This window comes from Thunnus thynnus, chromosome 12, assembly GCF_963924715.1.
Source record: "Thunnus thynnus chromosome 12, fThuThy2.1, whole genome shotgun sequence".
In the NCBI taxonomy this organism is placed as follows: Eukaryota; Metazoa; Chordata; class Actinopteri; order Scombriformes; family Scombridae; genus Thunnus; species Thunnus thynnus.
In genome coordinates this window covers 12794525-12812059 of record NC_089528.1, presented here as the reverse complement: position 1 = coordinate 12812059, position 17535 = coordinate 12794525, and the positions used below count along the sequence as shown (strand labels likewise).

The window sequence follows — 17535 nt, the reverse complement described above, 5'->3', positions numbered from 1 at the left end:
ACTGTCACCTTTATTGTCAGATCTACACACTTGGGCTCATGGCCTTCATCAGTGTCATCATATAGCACATTACAAAGAACATTTAAATAAGGTCTTCTTTAAAAGTTTTATGTCACGTTCTAAAATTTTAATAAGATCATATTTAAATATTCTCTGTAATGTGTTGTATGATGATCCTGATTGGTCTCATAATGATGTTTTCTTTATCTACTATTTCAAGTGCCAGGGTTTTGACTCTTTAAAGCATTTGTACCAAAACCTTTTAAAAGCCTAGTCTTTATGATTGATGGTTATTGACCGGCATGTAGAGCATCTGCAGTGATACCTCATTTAACCCTGTGTTTATCTGTGTTCTTGCTCCAGCATGCAGACCTGGTACCTACAAGGCCTCGGCCACAGACGCCTACTGCACCAAATGTCCTCCTCACAGCTCATCCCCGCAGGAACAAGCCATCGAGTGCATTTGTGAGAAAGGCTTCTACCGTGCAGATACTGACCCTCGTTCCATGGCCTGCACACGTGAGTGATAAAAACACTGGCAAAAAATTTAAACATTTACACATCTTATTAACCACACACACACAATCATACAGATGAAAGTTAATTTCCCACCACGCTGCATACTCACTTTTATGTTATAAAACAGCTTTAAGCTACGATGACTGATTACATTTCATTTAATTAGTTTGTTCTTGCAAGTCCTTACACTGCACGGCAGCTTTCTATTTATTTATGTTTCTTATCTATAATCCATCCATGCATTTTCCTTTTCCTCGGCTGCTACTGGTTTACACAACACTAAAGATACACATATATACGACACACAGACCTCAGATGTCATTGATATGGGTGATACTCTGGTAGAAAGCTGATGAGATTTCTCATTCTTTGTCTCTCTCTCTTTTACACACACACACATACACATATACACACACACACACATGCACACACACGCACACACACACACACACACACGCACACACACATATATACACACACACACACTATCAGGTTACGGTAGATTACACTCATTAATCGTTGTAGCAGGTGAGATGTGACAGGTGTTATCAGCTGGAAATGAGTAACGGTTCGAGCGCATATGTATAGACACACACACACACACACACACACACATCTTCTCCTGAATGGTGAAGATTACTGAGGAGGATGGAGAGGGAAAATAAGGAGAAAAGGTGAAAGAATTAGTCATGGAGAGACATGGAGAATGACATTTAAGACACAGGCAAAGAATAGAACAGCAGGGGAAATAGTGGACTATCAGAGGCATATAATCTAAATGTCATAAAAGGCCGATCAAGAAAAATGATGATGATGGACAGTTAAGTGTGGCATAAAGAAGTGGGGGATGGAGAAAAGAAAAAGGCAGAATTAGCAGGATCAGTCAGCACACCCTTTCGGCAGATTTATGACAGACAGCCTCAATTATCCCCAGCATGGCGTCCATCCCCCACGCCCAGCTTTCCATCATTCGTCCTGCACTTTTGAGAGGCTCGCCACTGGGAAGGCTAATCAGGAAAGTCCCAGGCTCTGGCAGGGGCCCCCTGGGGCTCGATGCTCAGGCAGGACATGATGAGATATCAGGCTGAATGGGCATCCACTGCTAAATTTCCATATGGTTGAAATACCTGCAACATGCTGTGCTGTGAGCAACCATAATCAGTGGTTTTCCATGTGAGTGGTTTCCATACAAGGAAGGAATGGCATGTAAAGGCTTACCATGGGGATGTGTTTGGAAGCTTGTGTGTTCTTTTCTGACAGTATTTAAAACTGATCTGAAAAATGCCCAAATGTTGATGTACTTAATTATTGAAAAAGAAGTTAGAAGTTGATTGCTAACTTTGGTGACAATGCTAGCACTTCCTGTAGCTGCTTCACAATAAGGCTGTGTTCAGATAGACAACAACGCTGCATGAAAAATGAATGGGATCATTGTGTTGATGCTGACACACGCCGCATTACATTCCTGATAAATGTATTTATAACATCAATGGCAAATTTCTACTGTTTACCTCACAGTAGTAAAAAGGTCAAATTATTGCCGGCATGATAACTTTCCAGAGTAATATCATAGTATTGTAAAGTATAAACATTTTTGGCATTTCATAAGCCTTCAAACTGATGAACCTGTTACTCAAACTGGACTTCCTGGATTGTACTTCAAAATCTCACCAGTACCTGAAGCAACATGTTCACACCAACACAACCCCTTGCATTTTTTACTGTCACTGGGCAGTTGAATGCCCATTAAAAGGGTTCTGAACTGTGGCTTTAAAAAGCAACAGACTTCATTAAAAGTTAGAACAGTAAAGGAGAGCAATCAAAACAAATCAAACAGTGAGGCTGACAGCTGACGCGTGAAGGCCATGGATGGAGTATGTTTCACCGAGCCAGTGGAGAAACAAGGGGTATGACGACTGTCAAACACAAGTGTTTCTGGGGCCCTAAACAAATTTATTATAAACCCAAAACTTGGTCTAGGGCCCCCCAAACATGCTGCTTAGCTGCTTATGCATCGGCTCAGCTCTCCTCCTTCATACCTCTTTGATCGATTCACACGCCCATGCTAGTGACTATGGAGTGTCATAACTTATAACTAACATACACAATGAAATAACTATTCAGTCACATCTCTGAGAGTGAGTATGTGGCTGAGAATCAGTATAAAAGAAGCATAATGCATCTTACAGATCTACAGTATGTTAACAATGCCTCAAATGCAAAAAGAATTTAAAAAATATATATATCATTCACACCTACAGCTACATATGCTGCATCTCTGCTACCTTGAAATTGATTACTGACACACTTTTTGGTCTCTGACTCTGCCATACACTAATCATTTCAGCTCAAGTTCAGAGTAATATCAACTGCTCTAAATCATAAAATGTACCTGACTCATGAGAAAATTACTCCGGGCACTTTCTATAGATCATTGTCCACTCACTATTTATTGTCTGCAGTGCAGCTCAAGAGAGTATCAGTTAACTTTACATACTAAAATCCTCCCTGCAGTTCAGCAGTCAACTATTTAACATTTTGTGAAACCTCTTTAAAGATGGGTTTAAACTTTGGAAGTCTATTATAATATATTATTGCCATACCATTACATTTACAATCAGCCAGGCTCTTTTAATCACTGTCTATTCTAAAGCAATTCATTAATCGAGCACTAAGTGTCCACCCTCTAGCTGGAGTCAGTTAATTCATTTTTAATTAATCAATGTGAATTCTATTCTAAATAGAAACTGCAATTAATTTGGTAATGAACATGAAGACAATGCACGTTAAGAGAATGCACATTTGGGGGGAAAAAATAATATTTGCCGGTCAGTATTTCATGAGCTGGGGTGGTGTAGATACTCAGTAGTAGATAGACTGTGACTTATCCAGTGTGTACTGTGCAACACACTCAGTGCACACAAACACAACTATGCCTTATTCTTCCCTCAGGTCCTCCATCTGCTCCAGAAAACCCCATCTCCACAGTGAACGAGACCTGTGTCACCCTAGAGTGGTCACCGCCCCGAGACACAGGAGGGCGGGGAGACATCACCTATAGACTCCACTGCAGAAAGTGCACGGGCGATGGCAAAAAGTGCACGCCCTGTGGTAGCAGCGTCCATTTTGTGCCCAGACAGTTTGGTCTGTCTTCAGCTACAGTGCTGGTCACCGACCTGCAGCCGGACTCCAACTACAGCTTCACCATTGAGAGCCAGAATGGAGTGTCGGACTTCAGTCCCACACCCAGAGGAACAGTAGTGATCAATATCACCACATCACAGACAGGTGAGTGTCGACATAAATATCAAAACTAACCCATACAGCGGGTGAAGTAACATCTCTAAAACATCTAAATCCTAACATGTAATGTATGTCAATAAATCTGTATTTGTTGACATAGAAGGCTCTTTCACTGTATAATATTGGAGCGAGGTAGGGCAATTTCAGATGTAAATTGCAGTAAAAACTTGAGAAGAAAGGATTCTGCAGGTGTTCAGTGATATCCAACTTGTTAAGGCTGTTAAGAAAATAAATCCTACGGGGAAGAACATATTCATCAGCCTCAATTAGGAATCTGAAGAATAGCAAAGAGAGTGCTTTTCAAAATTGTCTTCTGATTGCAGTGTGCTCACAAATAGTATCAGATACGTCATTGAGATACCACAAAATGACACCTCTGCCTGCACATATTTAATCATATGTGCATCTTTCACAATGTGAGACTACGGGAAATTTGTGCAACAGAAGTGCGTATGACAGGGTGGTGATGACTAATAGGCCTGTGTGTGAAATAGCAGGAGGGGGGAAAGGTGAAAGGGGTGTACGAGGTTGTTAACCTCATTAAGATCCCGACATGTCACAAACACTACTCTCAACTACTGTATGTCACACACACAAGCTCAAGCAAACACGCACTTTCAACCCACATGAGCATGTGCCCCGATGTGGGAAGGCTGAGTCGGAAGTCACAGGGTTGGGGTGTGCACATTAATAACACGAGCAGATCACGTGCCATACACACACACACACACACACTGTAAAATGCTGTGATCACACATATATAAAACACCTTGTAAGCTCTCATTAGCAAAATTACATAGCACAAATGTGGGCCTTCTCGTTATAGCACAGTAGGTATCCATTTGAAATCTCTCTCCTCGCCCTCACAGCCCACACACTCTCTACCTTTTTTTTCAATGCTTTTTTTGTATCATCTTGTTGAACTTTACTCTCTCTTTGTTGCTGATGCATTCCCCTCTTGTTCTTTGTTTTTCCACAGTGAGCGTAGTGTTGAAGGAGAGGCGGAGCAAGGACAGTGTGACTTTGGCATGGCAGGGTCCAGAGAGACCCAATGGAGCGATAGTGGAGTATGAGGTCATCTACTACGAGAAGGTGAGACACACACACATGCATGCACACACACACACACACACACACACACACACACACACACACACACACACATTTTTAAAGGGGCACTCCTCCAATTTTTATACACGAAAGATCAGTTTACGTTATGGTAAATTTTAAAACCTTTTGGAGCCTGCGTTTCAAACTTGAGGAGTTTAAAAGACATGAGCGTTTACAAAGAAGGGAAAGTTTAATGAAAGGTGATATCAAGTTGCATTATGGGAAGTGTAAGATCAGGCTCGGTTGGTCTGTTGGTCTTTCAGTTAGTCGCCCCACCACTTTGGTCCAGACTGAAATATAATGCTTTATTCTACAGGTCCCTTAATTTTATACTAATTTCCTGGAAATTTTCTGAGTAATTAGCACATATTTTACAAAATGTTTGGTGTGATTTGGTACAAATTATAAGAAAAAACTGAAAAAAGTGTTAAGTTGGTAAGTACAAACTCATTATATTTGGTTTCATATGTGGTTGTAAATTTGCAAAAATTCTGGATGTTTCTTAGAGTTTTAAGAAAAAATCTAATACGCTAATATGTAATTTGACACGTAAAACTACACACTGAAAACTAAGAAAATCTGCTGAACAGCACCTCTGATGCTCACTAATTAACACATTATACCTTGTCTGTTTACATACAAAAAAACAAAGTGTAAAAATGACACATTGTGGGGGTTTTTTTGGAGAGGGGGTTACGTGCTGGACTATTTCTTGGCAATGTGTTGTTTTTATAGTTTGGCTTTTGGATGGATTAAACGAAGGAGATGTCATTTGTTAATTAGTGAGCTAGTAGTGAGGTACTTAAGTAGTGAGGTGCTGACAGGCAGATTTTGTTACCTTTGGACTGAGCCATATAGATGTTTCCCCCTTTTCCCTCAGCCAAGCTAACCTATTGCTGGCAGCAGCTTTATATTTAACGCACAGACATGAGAGTGGTATTGATCTTATCATCTCGCACTCAACCTGGAAGCAAATAAGCATTTTTCCCAAAATGTTTTACTATCCCATCAAGCACAATACTCAATCGCTGGAATACCCCTTTAGAAGTTTTTAAACTCATCATGTTTCCCTCCTCTCCTCTTTTTCTCTTCATCTACACGTTGTCTAGGCTCATAAGATATGAGTACAGCCTTAGGGCATGTCTGTAATGACTTGTTCGTCACAAACATCTCTCTCTTTCAATCTCTCTATCTCTCTGTCTCCATATCCCTCACGTCTCCTCTACTGCTCACACCAAGCCAATTAACCACACATCTGTCGTACAAACCTTGTAAAACATGGCCAAGGTGATGAAATTAAGCCTCTGTGTCTGTATGTGTGTGTGTGTGTGTGTGTGTGTGTGCGTGCATGTGTGTTAGCAGGCATTAGCAGTAAAATAGCGTTAATCCGTGTTGTAGAGTGTCTTCCATTAGGTAGAGTATCAGCCTCTCTGCAGGGAATCAGCTTACTGACAGGCACACTTATTCTTTATTCATCCTCCTACACACGCAATCTACATGCGCGCACACACACACACAAGGTGGTCGAGGAACGAAGCGTGGTGAGACTTGAGTAACCACATATTGTCCCAAATTGTAGCGAGGATAAGATTTGGAACTTGACAGATGCTCATGTATAAATGTGAACAAATGGTCCAGTGATGAACAAATGAAAACTTAGTGAGCGGTATGTGGCCTCTGGAGACATTTAAATTCAACAATTTGAGGTTTCTATTATTTTCCTATCTTTTTCTGTCTCTCTTGATACCACAGTCCATTGCTCTCTGTATAAATCTATCTAGTATAGCCATATTTTGAACCTTTTTATCCACTTTATTTCTCTGAAACGTAATATTATCGACTGAACTCCGTATTTACTTCTTTCTTCCTCTTTCACTTTCCTCCACTTTAGAATCAGCGGGAGCAGAACTACACAGTTTTGAAGACTCGCTCCAACATGATGACAGTGGACGGGCTGAAGCCAGGGACCACCTACGTGTTCAGGGTGAGGGCTCGAACAGATGGGGGCTACGGGAGCTACGGTGGAGAGATCGAACTGGAGACCAGCCACGAAGGTAAAGACATAATAATAAATAAGTTTGTTTACTGGTAATGAAATTCTTTCTTTGGTTTTTTAATTTGTATTTTATGCAATTAGATCCATCACCACATTGTTATTTTTTAATCTATTTTCCAGCACTTCAAACACAAAACCCAGTGTTAAAATAAATCCAAATAAAATTGCAGGTGAGCAAGAAGGACAAAGAGGAACTGCAGAGAAAACAGTAGTGGTATATTATATCACAGTGTAGTAAGAGTCTGATTTGTCCCTCCTGCAGTGTAAATCAATCCACCGGATTGTTATAAAATAGCTCACTTTTCATCCAAATGACTTCTTCAGTTCTGGTGTCAGACAGAGAAACCTCGGCAGCCACACGGGTTGTCATCCATGAAACTGAACCAGCTGTTCTAAAGTATGCTGGAATACTTATCAGGTAAAAAGGAGACAAGCCAATTTCTCAAAGAGGAAGAAGAAAAAAAAAGAAACGGCAACCTTGTATTCCTGCACTGTAAAGAAAGGAGGAAACCCAGCATGGAAGCTTTATGGGTAATCCAGACACACAGAACTTTACCTTCACCGACCACTGGAGCAAAATCTGGAGGTTAATCTGACTTTTATTTTTTATCCATCTAGTGGATTGATTTAAACTGACTTACTGCCTGGACGAGTCATATTTTCAGATTTATTTTACTCTCCTCACTTGCAACTTAACTGTAACATAAGTGATCTGTGCAGAGCAGGGTTTGTTTACCTTTTCTATTTTAAAAAAAAGTAAGCGCTTACATTTAGAAATGTGTATTGTACTTAGACATTGGTAAAGTAGAGGAGGAATCTATGCTAGGTTCAATCCAGTCCACTGACGCCAGGCCTCACAAACAGCTCTGGGCATACTATGATGTATCTCCCTCATGATGTTTTCAAACTCTTTGTCACTCGTCCTTTTTTGCTTTGTACGCTGTCACCCACTTTCATTATCGCTTCATTATGCGCCCTAGGATTTTCTGCTTTAGAGGCCCTATAATGTGTTCTTCAAAGTGAACATTGATTCCCGGCGAGGCAGGCAGAGTGGCATAAATCAGTTAATGTATAGTGCTGCACTATAGATTGTCTGCGTAGCATACAACAGGCACACATTAGCCTACTAATCATTCAATAATCAATAAATGTAATTCAAAGCTGGATTTCTATTTCTCTCCTGCGACAAATACCTGGAATGTGATGTGTATGTGCCTCAACATTGTCCTCACTCATAGTTATGGAGCTCACTGGTATATAGAGGTGTTGATGAGCCTTCCTACAGGAGGTTCACAGTCAAGTTCAATACTGTAAAATGTAAGATTTGCCACATGCAGCTGACCCGATAGCAATCATATCAAAGTTATCTAATCAGATCAATTCTATTGATTGTTAAAGAAGGGTGTGTATGTGTGCGCCAGTAAATGTAATAGATCAATGCTTATCTGTGCTTGCCTAGGGGCATTCATTTGCCTCTCCAGCATACACACACACACATACACACATTCATATATACGTACACACAGAGACACACGTGTCTGCTCATGCTTAGCTAAGCCAGATAAATGGAGTATTTGTTTTGAGTAATGGCTCGATTGGTGTGGCGTAAAAATCGATGCATCTTTGCAGAAAGTTCTCGGCAGTAGCCTTGTTATGTGCGATGTTAACATATCAATTTGGACAGCGCGGCCGAATGGGAATGGCTTTCACGTCCACTCTCATACCCTCATAGGCAATGCAGCGAGGGAGAGCAGTTTTCATCAAGGACCTCGCTTACTATTCCATCCACCTCCCTCGCTCACTTTTACTCGTTTGGCGCTCTCTCTTTTTTCCCTCTCCTTCAACCTCTGTCTTTTATCTCCTTTTCTATTGCTATCATATTTCATACTCTCTCTCTGCTTTCTTCCACCACACGCACCATCTCTCTTGCTGTCTTTTTTTACTCCCTGCCCCACTTCAACTTTTCATCCCTCATTTTCTGCCTGCAAAAACATTCTCAGCTTCTTTACATTCTCCTTTGTTTATTAATCTATTGTGTTCCCTCTGTCTCCCGTACAGATGTTTTGGCTATCGGGGACCCTAACCAGTCCACCATTCTGGCCGTGTCCATCGCTGGGGGAATCGTTCTCCTCATCTTCCTGGTGACTTGCTTTGTTGTCAGCGGAAGGTAGGGTCAAAAAGAAGAAACACAAAGGTCCCCTGTTGGGGAATTATCTAAATACAGAGGGGGGGACTGGCAGTGAGTGTCCTGCAAATATTGTGATATGATTTTTAAGGATAAGTCTGACAATATTCTATATTTTTTTATTGTCAACAAATCTGTGTAGCCAAAGCTTGATATAGCTTTTTCCTCTGTTCTATAGACCTCCACTGTTGTCAAAAAACTATAAAAAACAAATAAAAGAGCCACACCTTTGCAGTAGGTGACATTTTCTTTTATTACTTATTTATTTACTATTATAAACATGGGCATTGCTGCTTTAAATACTTACTAGTCACCAAATCCGCAACTGAAAATAGTCCCCGCAAATGCACTATTTGCTTATGTTTGAGTATCGTTTTTAAAAGCCACAGTGACAAGCTGTTTTAGGAAATTATTGAGCCTTTTCTTTTTAAATGAAACATTTGTGGTCAGTTTTTAAAGATGTATGTCTTCAGTGGGAACTGGTGGGCTTGTGCCACAGACGGGGAGTGGGGGAGTTTTGGCCTTTTATGGGATTTGTTGACAGTAACAAAAATATAGAACATCGACAGCCATATCCTTTAAGTTGAAGTTGTATAGTTTTGGACCTCTGAAACACAGAATGAGCATCATTGGCCACCTTTTTTGTTACACCACTGACAGCCTCACTGGTGACGCCTTATAGGAGCACCAACAAAGAAGGTTTAAGTTGAAACTGACTGAACTTTGAGTGCAGCGTCTAAGGTTTTACTGTTGCAAGGTTTGCGTCTTTGCCGTCTCCATAGGAAAGCAATAGCTCATGCAGTCCAAATCTAAGAAGTACTTTATTGATCCCCGAGGAGAAATTGATCCTCTGGCCTTGACCCATCCTATACACACACACACACTCGGAGCGGTGGGTGCAGCACCTGGGAATCAACTCCAGTTCTTTTGCCAGTGCCTTGGTCAGGGGCGCTGACAGGAGTATTAGCCCTACATGCAACATACATGTCTTTGATGGTGGGAGGAAACCAGGGTTTGAGCCCAGGACCTTCCTGCTGTGAGGCAACAGCTCTAACCTCTGAACCAGCACATAATCATTTGTAGATGGCCTAACCGGTCATGTACATATACATTAATGTACACATACCATCAAGGTCTCCTACTTGGTCTCTTTTTATATTTCTGTCTCTCTCTGAGGGATTACATGTGGGTGTGCCAAAGCAGGGCCTCCAACTTTGACATTTATACTGCTGCCAAAGCCTAACTAAAGGCTTTGTTATTGTGTATGTGAAGAGCATGGACTCTCTATGATCACTCTCTTTGAAGGTTAGGCAGCTGTTAATGCTCTGTCTCAGTGAAAGCCAAAGAGATGAGAGGGAGAAAGAAAAATAAAAGAATGCCGATTGGTGAGAGGCGAGAAGATGAAAGGATTAGAGTTAGGAGAGGGCTCTTTGGAGGAAGAAGAAAGGGACCGGAGCAGGAGAGGAGAGGAGAAAAAGGGATGACATGCATCTGTGATTTACCGTGCCTGTAACTAAATGTTTATCCTCTATGAGCTCCGACTAGATTAGCAACATGTTAAGAGCTACACACATACATCCGCACGCACACAAACAGACACACACTAATGTACACACACTAAAAACATTAGTATTGATTCAGGTGATTGCTTATCAGGCTGAGTGCTCTATTCACTATTGACTAGGAGGGATGTAATCAGCGGAGACTGTCCTGTGTGGCGCGCGCACACAAACAAACACGCACACACACGCACACACACATACCTGAGTTCACATTAACATTTTTTTAATCAGAGGAGATTTCTGAGGTTATGCCTGTAAGAAGCAAAACAACCTGTTAAACGTAGTGTGTGATGTACACACATGATGACGGAAACACACACTCACACACACACACACTCAACTAATCAGGTTTCACAGGCTGGGGAGGTGTTAACTAGGTTTTACAGAGGGGTCGATGCACTGCCATCAATTCTAGGTCTCTCTCTCTCTTCCTCTCTGTCTGTCTCTATCTTCCTTCCATTTAGAAGCGGGGACACTTGGGAGGAAGTAGTGCTGATTACTGCTTTCTATTAAACAACATTCTGTACATCTGTCAAAATGTGTGTGTGTGCATGTGCATAGGTGGAGTGTGCACCGTGTTTGTAACTGGGGAGTGAAGCGAGGATCAAAGCCACGTCACTAGAGAGACAAGAGCAGGAGAGAGAGAGAGCTCAGGGGGGAGAAAGATGGACAGAAGTGAGGTAAAGGAGAGACAGAAGTGGAGGATAAAATGAGAGCGTATTAGATAGGCAGTGGGAATGACAGACTGCAGCAAGAGGGGTGGGGGGGTTGGTGGGGGGGTGGAAGTACATCTGAAGTATGTTTGCACCACTAGAGAGCTACATTTGGAGATGGTGTAAAAGATAGAGAGAAAGAGGAGGAGGCTTGAGAGAGATGGAGAGAAAAGGAGATTGATGGAGGGAGGAGGAGATCCAGTGGTGCAACGGGAAGAAGGGAGAGGTTTAAGGAGCAAAAGATGAAAAGGTAGATCACAAGTGTGTTTGAGAGCGGAGGAGGAGAAGGCGTAGCAGAGGTGGTGGGTGGGCAATTGCACTGTTAGGTGCAATAGGGGTGTCATCCTTCAGGTTCTGGAGGAATCGGGATAAAATCTAAAAATAAGGATTGCTCGCTCTCTCCTTGTGTTGTCCACCTTCTCATCTATTGAACTTCCCATCTAATCTGTCAATCAACCCCCGAGTCTCTTCTTATTTCGGTCCCTACTCTCATTTCACTCTCTGCTTCTGTTTTTCTCTTCATTTTGCCTCTCTTTTGGCTCTCTGACTTTCATTTCCTGTTCCATTCTTGAAATTTACATTTGGATGAAACCTTCCCCCTCCGTAATGTATCGAGAATCCAATGTGTTTGCTGAAACCAGTTCAATGTGGACAATGATTAAATTTGAATTGAAATTGACACTGAGAGTCAGCCAGGGTTGGAATGATTTCCCACCAGACGTTTGTAAGACCTTTTTCCCCCCCAAAATGCCAGCTGTTTAAATCATTTGCCCAACAATCACTTGCCTGGTTAGAAGAGCTTTTTTGTTCTTATTTTACACCTAGTTCACCTCTTGAATCCCCCAATGCTCACCACATTTTGAGCAGCCTGATAGAAGGTTTTTATCACTGAACTATAAAATAACAATGTATGCCCATACAGTCTCACCGTCTTTCTGTCACTCACAATCGCACACACCCACACAGGCACATACACACTCCCTGCAGCCGTTGCTGGCAGGCTACTGAACAGCTATGCCTCATAAACAGGCTGATTTGCAGGCCATTCTGTTCTGTCCTGTTCTCGTTTAATAAAGTGCTGTTATGCTATTGTTACCGTAGGAGGGAAAACATGAAAAAAAAACGTCGAAAGCTCCTCAGACGCAGCATGGCTCTGACAAATCACACCAGTTATTGCTGTGTGCATGCCATTATTGCACGGCGAGTACATGCGTGCTAGTGTGTGTTTGTGTGTGAAGTTGGTGCCTTTGTCCTCCCGAGGGTGCTTTGGCAGGCTGGCAGGTGCGAGCGATGGGTAGCTAGCGAGCGACTGGCATAACCATGGAATCAGCAGATGGCCTTTCACTCAAAAAGTGTTCTCCCCTTCGGTCCACACTTTCTCTCACTCCTTGTTAAACATGTTACAGCTTCTGCCTCCCAGCATCTGTGTGTGTGTGTGTGTGTGCGTGCGTGTTTCTGTTTTGTCTGCAGTCTAATGATTCTCCAGCCTTACAACCATCTCCTTTTCTGAATAGCTGCAGGGTTTGGTTATGTGCCAGATTCCCGTGTGTTTTTCTATGTTCATGTTTTTAATGTGGGAGTTGTGGTGAGAAGTCAGTGTGAAGTTGTTACATCTATGTGATGCCTGTTTTTTTTTTAAGCAGTCTCATCTGCTGTGTGCCTCAAAGTCTGCCTTTATGGAGTACATCTGTTGTCAGAGTTGGAGATATTCCGCAGGGAGTCAAGCGTTGCAATCTGTTAAGGAAAATGTCTGAAAAATCCTAAAATAATAAGCAGTGATTAATTGGATACTTAGTGCAAAATAAGATGTACAGTTATTTGCTGAGGTTATTTGCTCTTGTTGTTTTTGTGTTGTTGAGGTAAGATCAAGCTTGGATTTTTATTGATCACCATCTTGCAGGGTGGTTTCGTTTTTTTTATCCGTGACAAAAAAAAAGAGGAGAAAAGAAATACTATATTGTGTGTTCACTTTCCAGAGATGGATCCTACAAGCCTAGTTTTCTCTCCAACAAACGTAGGGAGAAAAAGAGCCACTCTGAGGAGCCTTTTGAATAATAAAGAATGAAAGAAGTAGCGAGAAAGACAAGGAGGAAAGTGAGATGTCATTATAATGTGGCTGATTCTGGCAGAAAGACTTCTCAGTCTCGCTAATAGAGAGCGGTAGCAGCTCTACCTTTTTAACACAACAGCATGTCCTGTTGATGTGCATGTTTGTGCGCGTAAGCTCTTTTACCTCCGCAACATTTGTTGTGTGGCCTGGGGTTATTCTTAAAAACTTAATGACACAAAAGGGGGAGAGGAAGAGTGAAAAGGGGAAGCTGAAAACATGCTGTTGATAGAGACAGGAGCAGAGTTAAGAGGTAGCAAGAGAAACAGACCTGTAAGTGAAGAACTACAGTAATTGACTGGAACACAGCTTTAAAATGGTGTGTGTGTGTTTGTATGTGTGTGTGTGTGTGTGTGTGTGTGTGTGTGTGTGTGTGTGTGTGTGTGTGTGTGTGTGTGTGTGTGTGTGTGCTTGTTTTTATTTCAAAGAAGTTGTGAGAAATTGAAATTAAAAACACCAAAGACTAGAAGTAAGAAAAAATGGTGAGGCTTTTTTTATTTTTGTAGCTTGGATGCGGGAAAGCATTACAAAAAATCAAATGCTTGGTTCTAAATAACAAAAACAGATACCGCAGAGGAAAAACAGGAACAAAGGCACAAATTATAGACCCATGTTTGCCAAATGGTACTTATGGTGAATTTGTCGGAGGTAGAAATCAGCCAATGCATTCCCTTCCCGCGTCCCAGCGTCGGCCTGTTTGCTTGATAATAGCACTAATAATGATTCGGCAGCCAAGAGTTTCTGTGTACACCAATCTGAAACAAAACAGACCGGTGTGGGGAGGTGTATGTGTGCATATATGTGATGATGATGCGCGTGTGTAATGTCATTAGACAGATTTGTATGTGTTGCTTGTATTCTGTTGCTTTCAATTAATGCAGCTAAGCTTTAGGGTGTAGGCGAATACAGCTTTGTCTGCAGAATACCTAGAAAGTAGCTACAAACACTGCAATAATAGCAGCTAGTTGCCGCAGGTGCAAAACTATTTCACACAGACGTTATGCAAATGAGCAGATGTTGCAGTGGGATTGCTCAAATGTCCTTTAAACAAATAGGACAAATTCAGACAAATTTAAAATTGGCTTTTTTCGACTGGAGTGTTAAAATTTATTGCACATTTAAATACATTTGTTGGATTCACACACACGCGCGAGCGCACATATTACGATCACGGCCTAATCAAGTTGTGTCGGTGTAGTAACATCATTAGGGGAATTATTTTCACACTGATCTACACACTGATCTGTTAGCAAATATAAAGATACACTTCACTTAATGATACAGATGACATGCTCCTCTGCTTTTTCTCTCCCTCTCTCTCATTTGACCTTTTCACCAGGTTGTTAAAAATTCTGCTACATTACACCAATTACCGTAGCCCAGCCCGAGACCTCTCCTTCTACCCTGTATTGCTTCTCCACGCCTCTCTCCTTCCTATTCCTCTTCCTTTCCTTTCCTTCCATTACCACTCTCCTTAATGAGCGAGAGCTAAATGAAATGTTTCCAAACAGGGTGTTAATGAAACATAGACAGATTTATTAGTCATAACTCTTCAGCTAATCATTTCCCCTTCCTAATAATTAGCCCAAGCTGAGTAAATCTTTTTACGTTGTGGTCAGAGAGTGCTGAACCAGTGCCAGTCGCAGCCAAGATGGAGGGAAGGCCAGAAGGGGAAATCTTACTCACTTGTGTTCCTGAACGCTTGGTTAGATCACCCAGACATCTCTTTTTTTCTTCCAGACTTTGTTTTTATTCATGCTGTTTTGACTCTTAATTAATTATCCACATCAGCTTTTATAAACCTCGTAGTTTATTAGCACCCAAGCAGTGAACGCATTTTGTTTTTCAGGTGGTGTGCAAGGCTTAATTTTGCTGGGAAATTATGAGAGTGAATTTAATCCATTGATTTCATTCCCAGTAATTATTTTTTATTTAATAGCTTGATATTAAATGGAATCACCATTATCATGAGTAATGACGAGAGCAGATACCCACAGCAGGGTGTGTGTGCGTGTGTGTGTGTGTGTGTGTGTGTGTGTGCACGTGAGTTTATTAATGTGTGTGCTTGTGTGTGTGAGGTGGGGAAAGAGGAGGATAGTTGTGTCATTTCATTGTGTCATGCTGCAGGGGTGACTAATGATTTACTGATTTCATTTTTCTAGTCATTCTGATTAGCAGTGGGAAAATAATGTGGAGAGACAGGAAATGAAAGAGGAGAGGAGAGGAAAGGAAAGAAAGGAGAAGAGAGGAAAGGATGGGGAAGGACAGAATAACTGCGTGTTTGTACATGTGTATCAGATCCTCTCTGACTCTTCCTTGTCCTGGAGTGTATCATTTTCTACTCACATCTTCCAGCCAGCAGCCTACCTCTAATCCTATAAAATGTGGCCGGTCATATAAAACAAACTAGGCGATACAATACAGCACACAACTACACACACTTTATTAGCTCTCCTCACGTCTCAGGCTAACATCAGTCCAAGGTTATTCACTTACATGAAGACAAACACACACACCATCTCTGTCTCTCTTTGTCTCTGCTTGTGTCACTAATACATCAACGTCCACACACACACACACACACACATACACACACACACACACCTTTGTTTGTCTTTGGTCCGTCTCCTTATACATTTACACATGCCTCACTTTGTTTCAAGGTTATCCCACCATCCATATTCAGCCCACTCTCTCTTTTCTTCAACCTTTCTGTCTTTAGTGCATAATCAAGCTTTTTATTCTGTCCTGCCAAAGTTTCCCCTCGTTTGATCTCCTCTTGCCTCACTCCCCTTTTCTTTCACTATTCTGTCCCTCTTTTATTATTTCTCTTCTTTCCCTCCTCCTTCCCTCTGTCCCTTCTTGTTTTTTTGGCTGGACCACCAGCCCTACAAACGTATTTGTCCCTGACTGACTGACTGAATGACTGAGTGATGAGGGTACACTATTGGTATCCCAGAATGCATTTCGCACCAACCTGCAGCAATGGCTGTTGTAATTTTCAGTGAAGGACAGTTAATGTCACTTTATTAAGTTTTAATATTTTTTCAGCGAGATAGTAACCATTTAGATTTCCAATATGTGGTCAGTTTATCCAAATAACGCCTGTTTGAAAATTTGCAGTGACATTTTTGGAGATGTGAATGGCCAACTGGCCCGCTGGCCCGGTGAGACCAGATGTTGTGATCAATACAGTCCTGTGATGCAGTCACATGACTGTCCTGCTTGAGTAGTGTGAACAGTCTGCTAGTATTGGCATACTTAATTGTTCATTAGTAGGCAGTATGTTAGTATGTGATTTCGAACACAGCCAGTTGGCTTCAGTCAATGCCTGGCGCACTTCCTTAGGGCTTAGTGGCCACATGTCGTCACTTCCTGTATCAGTTGTTTCAAATTAGAAGCCCTCTAGCATTTCATACACAATCCAGTCATATATAAGGTTTTGACCTAGTCTTGTTTGCTGTTCTCACACTCACTCCCTCAATTTCTCTGCTCACCACCTCCCACCTTATGATATTTTTCTTCCTCTCCCTCTCTCCATCTCTGGTTCAGATAGGGACTCCAGTGACTCAGCTGACAGTTCTGACAAGATAACTTTTTTGTGGAGTGCAGGTTGTAACAGCTTTAAATACTGTATATTAGAAGCATATGTGTGATCTGACAGGGGTCATTCTCTAATTCCACACTGCACTATGAAGCTGTAGTAGCCCCAGAAAACTAAAAATGACAAGAGAATCACTGAGTGCTGGATTTAATTATTTGAGGAAGTACAAATCAGCACAGTGGATGCTGTTGTCTCTCTCTCGTTATAGCCTGGCATTAGACTGACGGAGAAATGGAAGCAGCAATTGAGCCCGAGGCTAATAGACCAATAAGTGAAGACTTGGCAAAACAGTGACAATTTCAGGGAACTGAAATCTTTATGAAGATTATACCAGTGGGCTGATTCACAAAATGTTTTCATGCAGGACACGGCTCAT

The 17535-nt window shown here is 41.6% G+C and overlaps 1 protein-coding gene across 2 annotated transcripts in view; it reads left to right on the top strand.

The window, feature by feature from the left end:
• The window catches only part of epha4b (eph receptor A4b), a 95905-nt gene that overhangs the window by 44471 nt on the left and 33899 nt on the right, over nucleotides 1-17535 (top strand). For both annotated transcript variants that reach the window (XM_067605552.1, XM_067605551.1), the window contains exons 6-10: nucleotides 364-519; nucleotides 3472-3807; nucleotides 4802-4914; nucleotides 6824-6986; nucleotides 9047-9155. In XM_067605552.1, the coding sequence (XP_067461653.1) occupies nucleotides 364-519; nucleotides 3472-3807; nucleotides 4802-4914; nucleotides 6824-6986; nucleotides 9047-9155 (877 nt within the window). The remainder of the gene's footprint in view (nucleotides 1-363; nucleotides 520-3471; nucleotides 3808-4801; nucleotides 4915-6823; nucleotides 6987-9046; nucleotides 9156-17535) is intronic.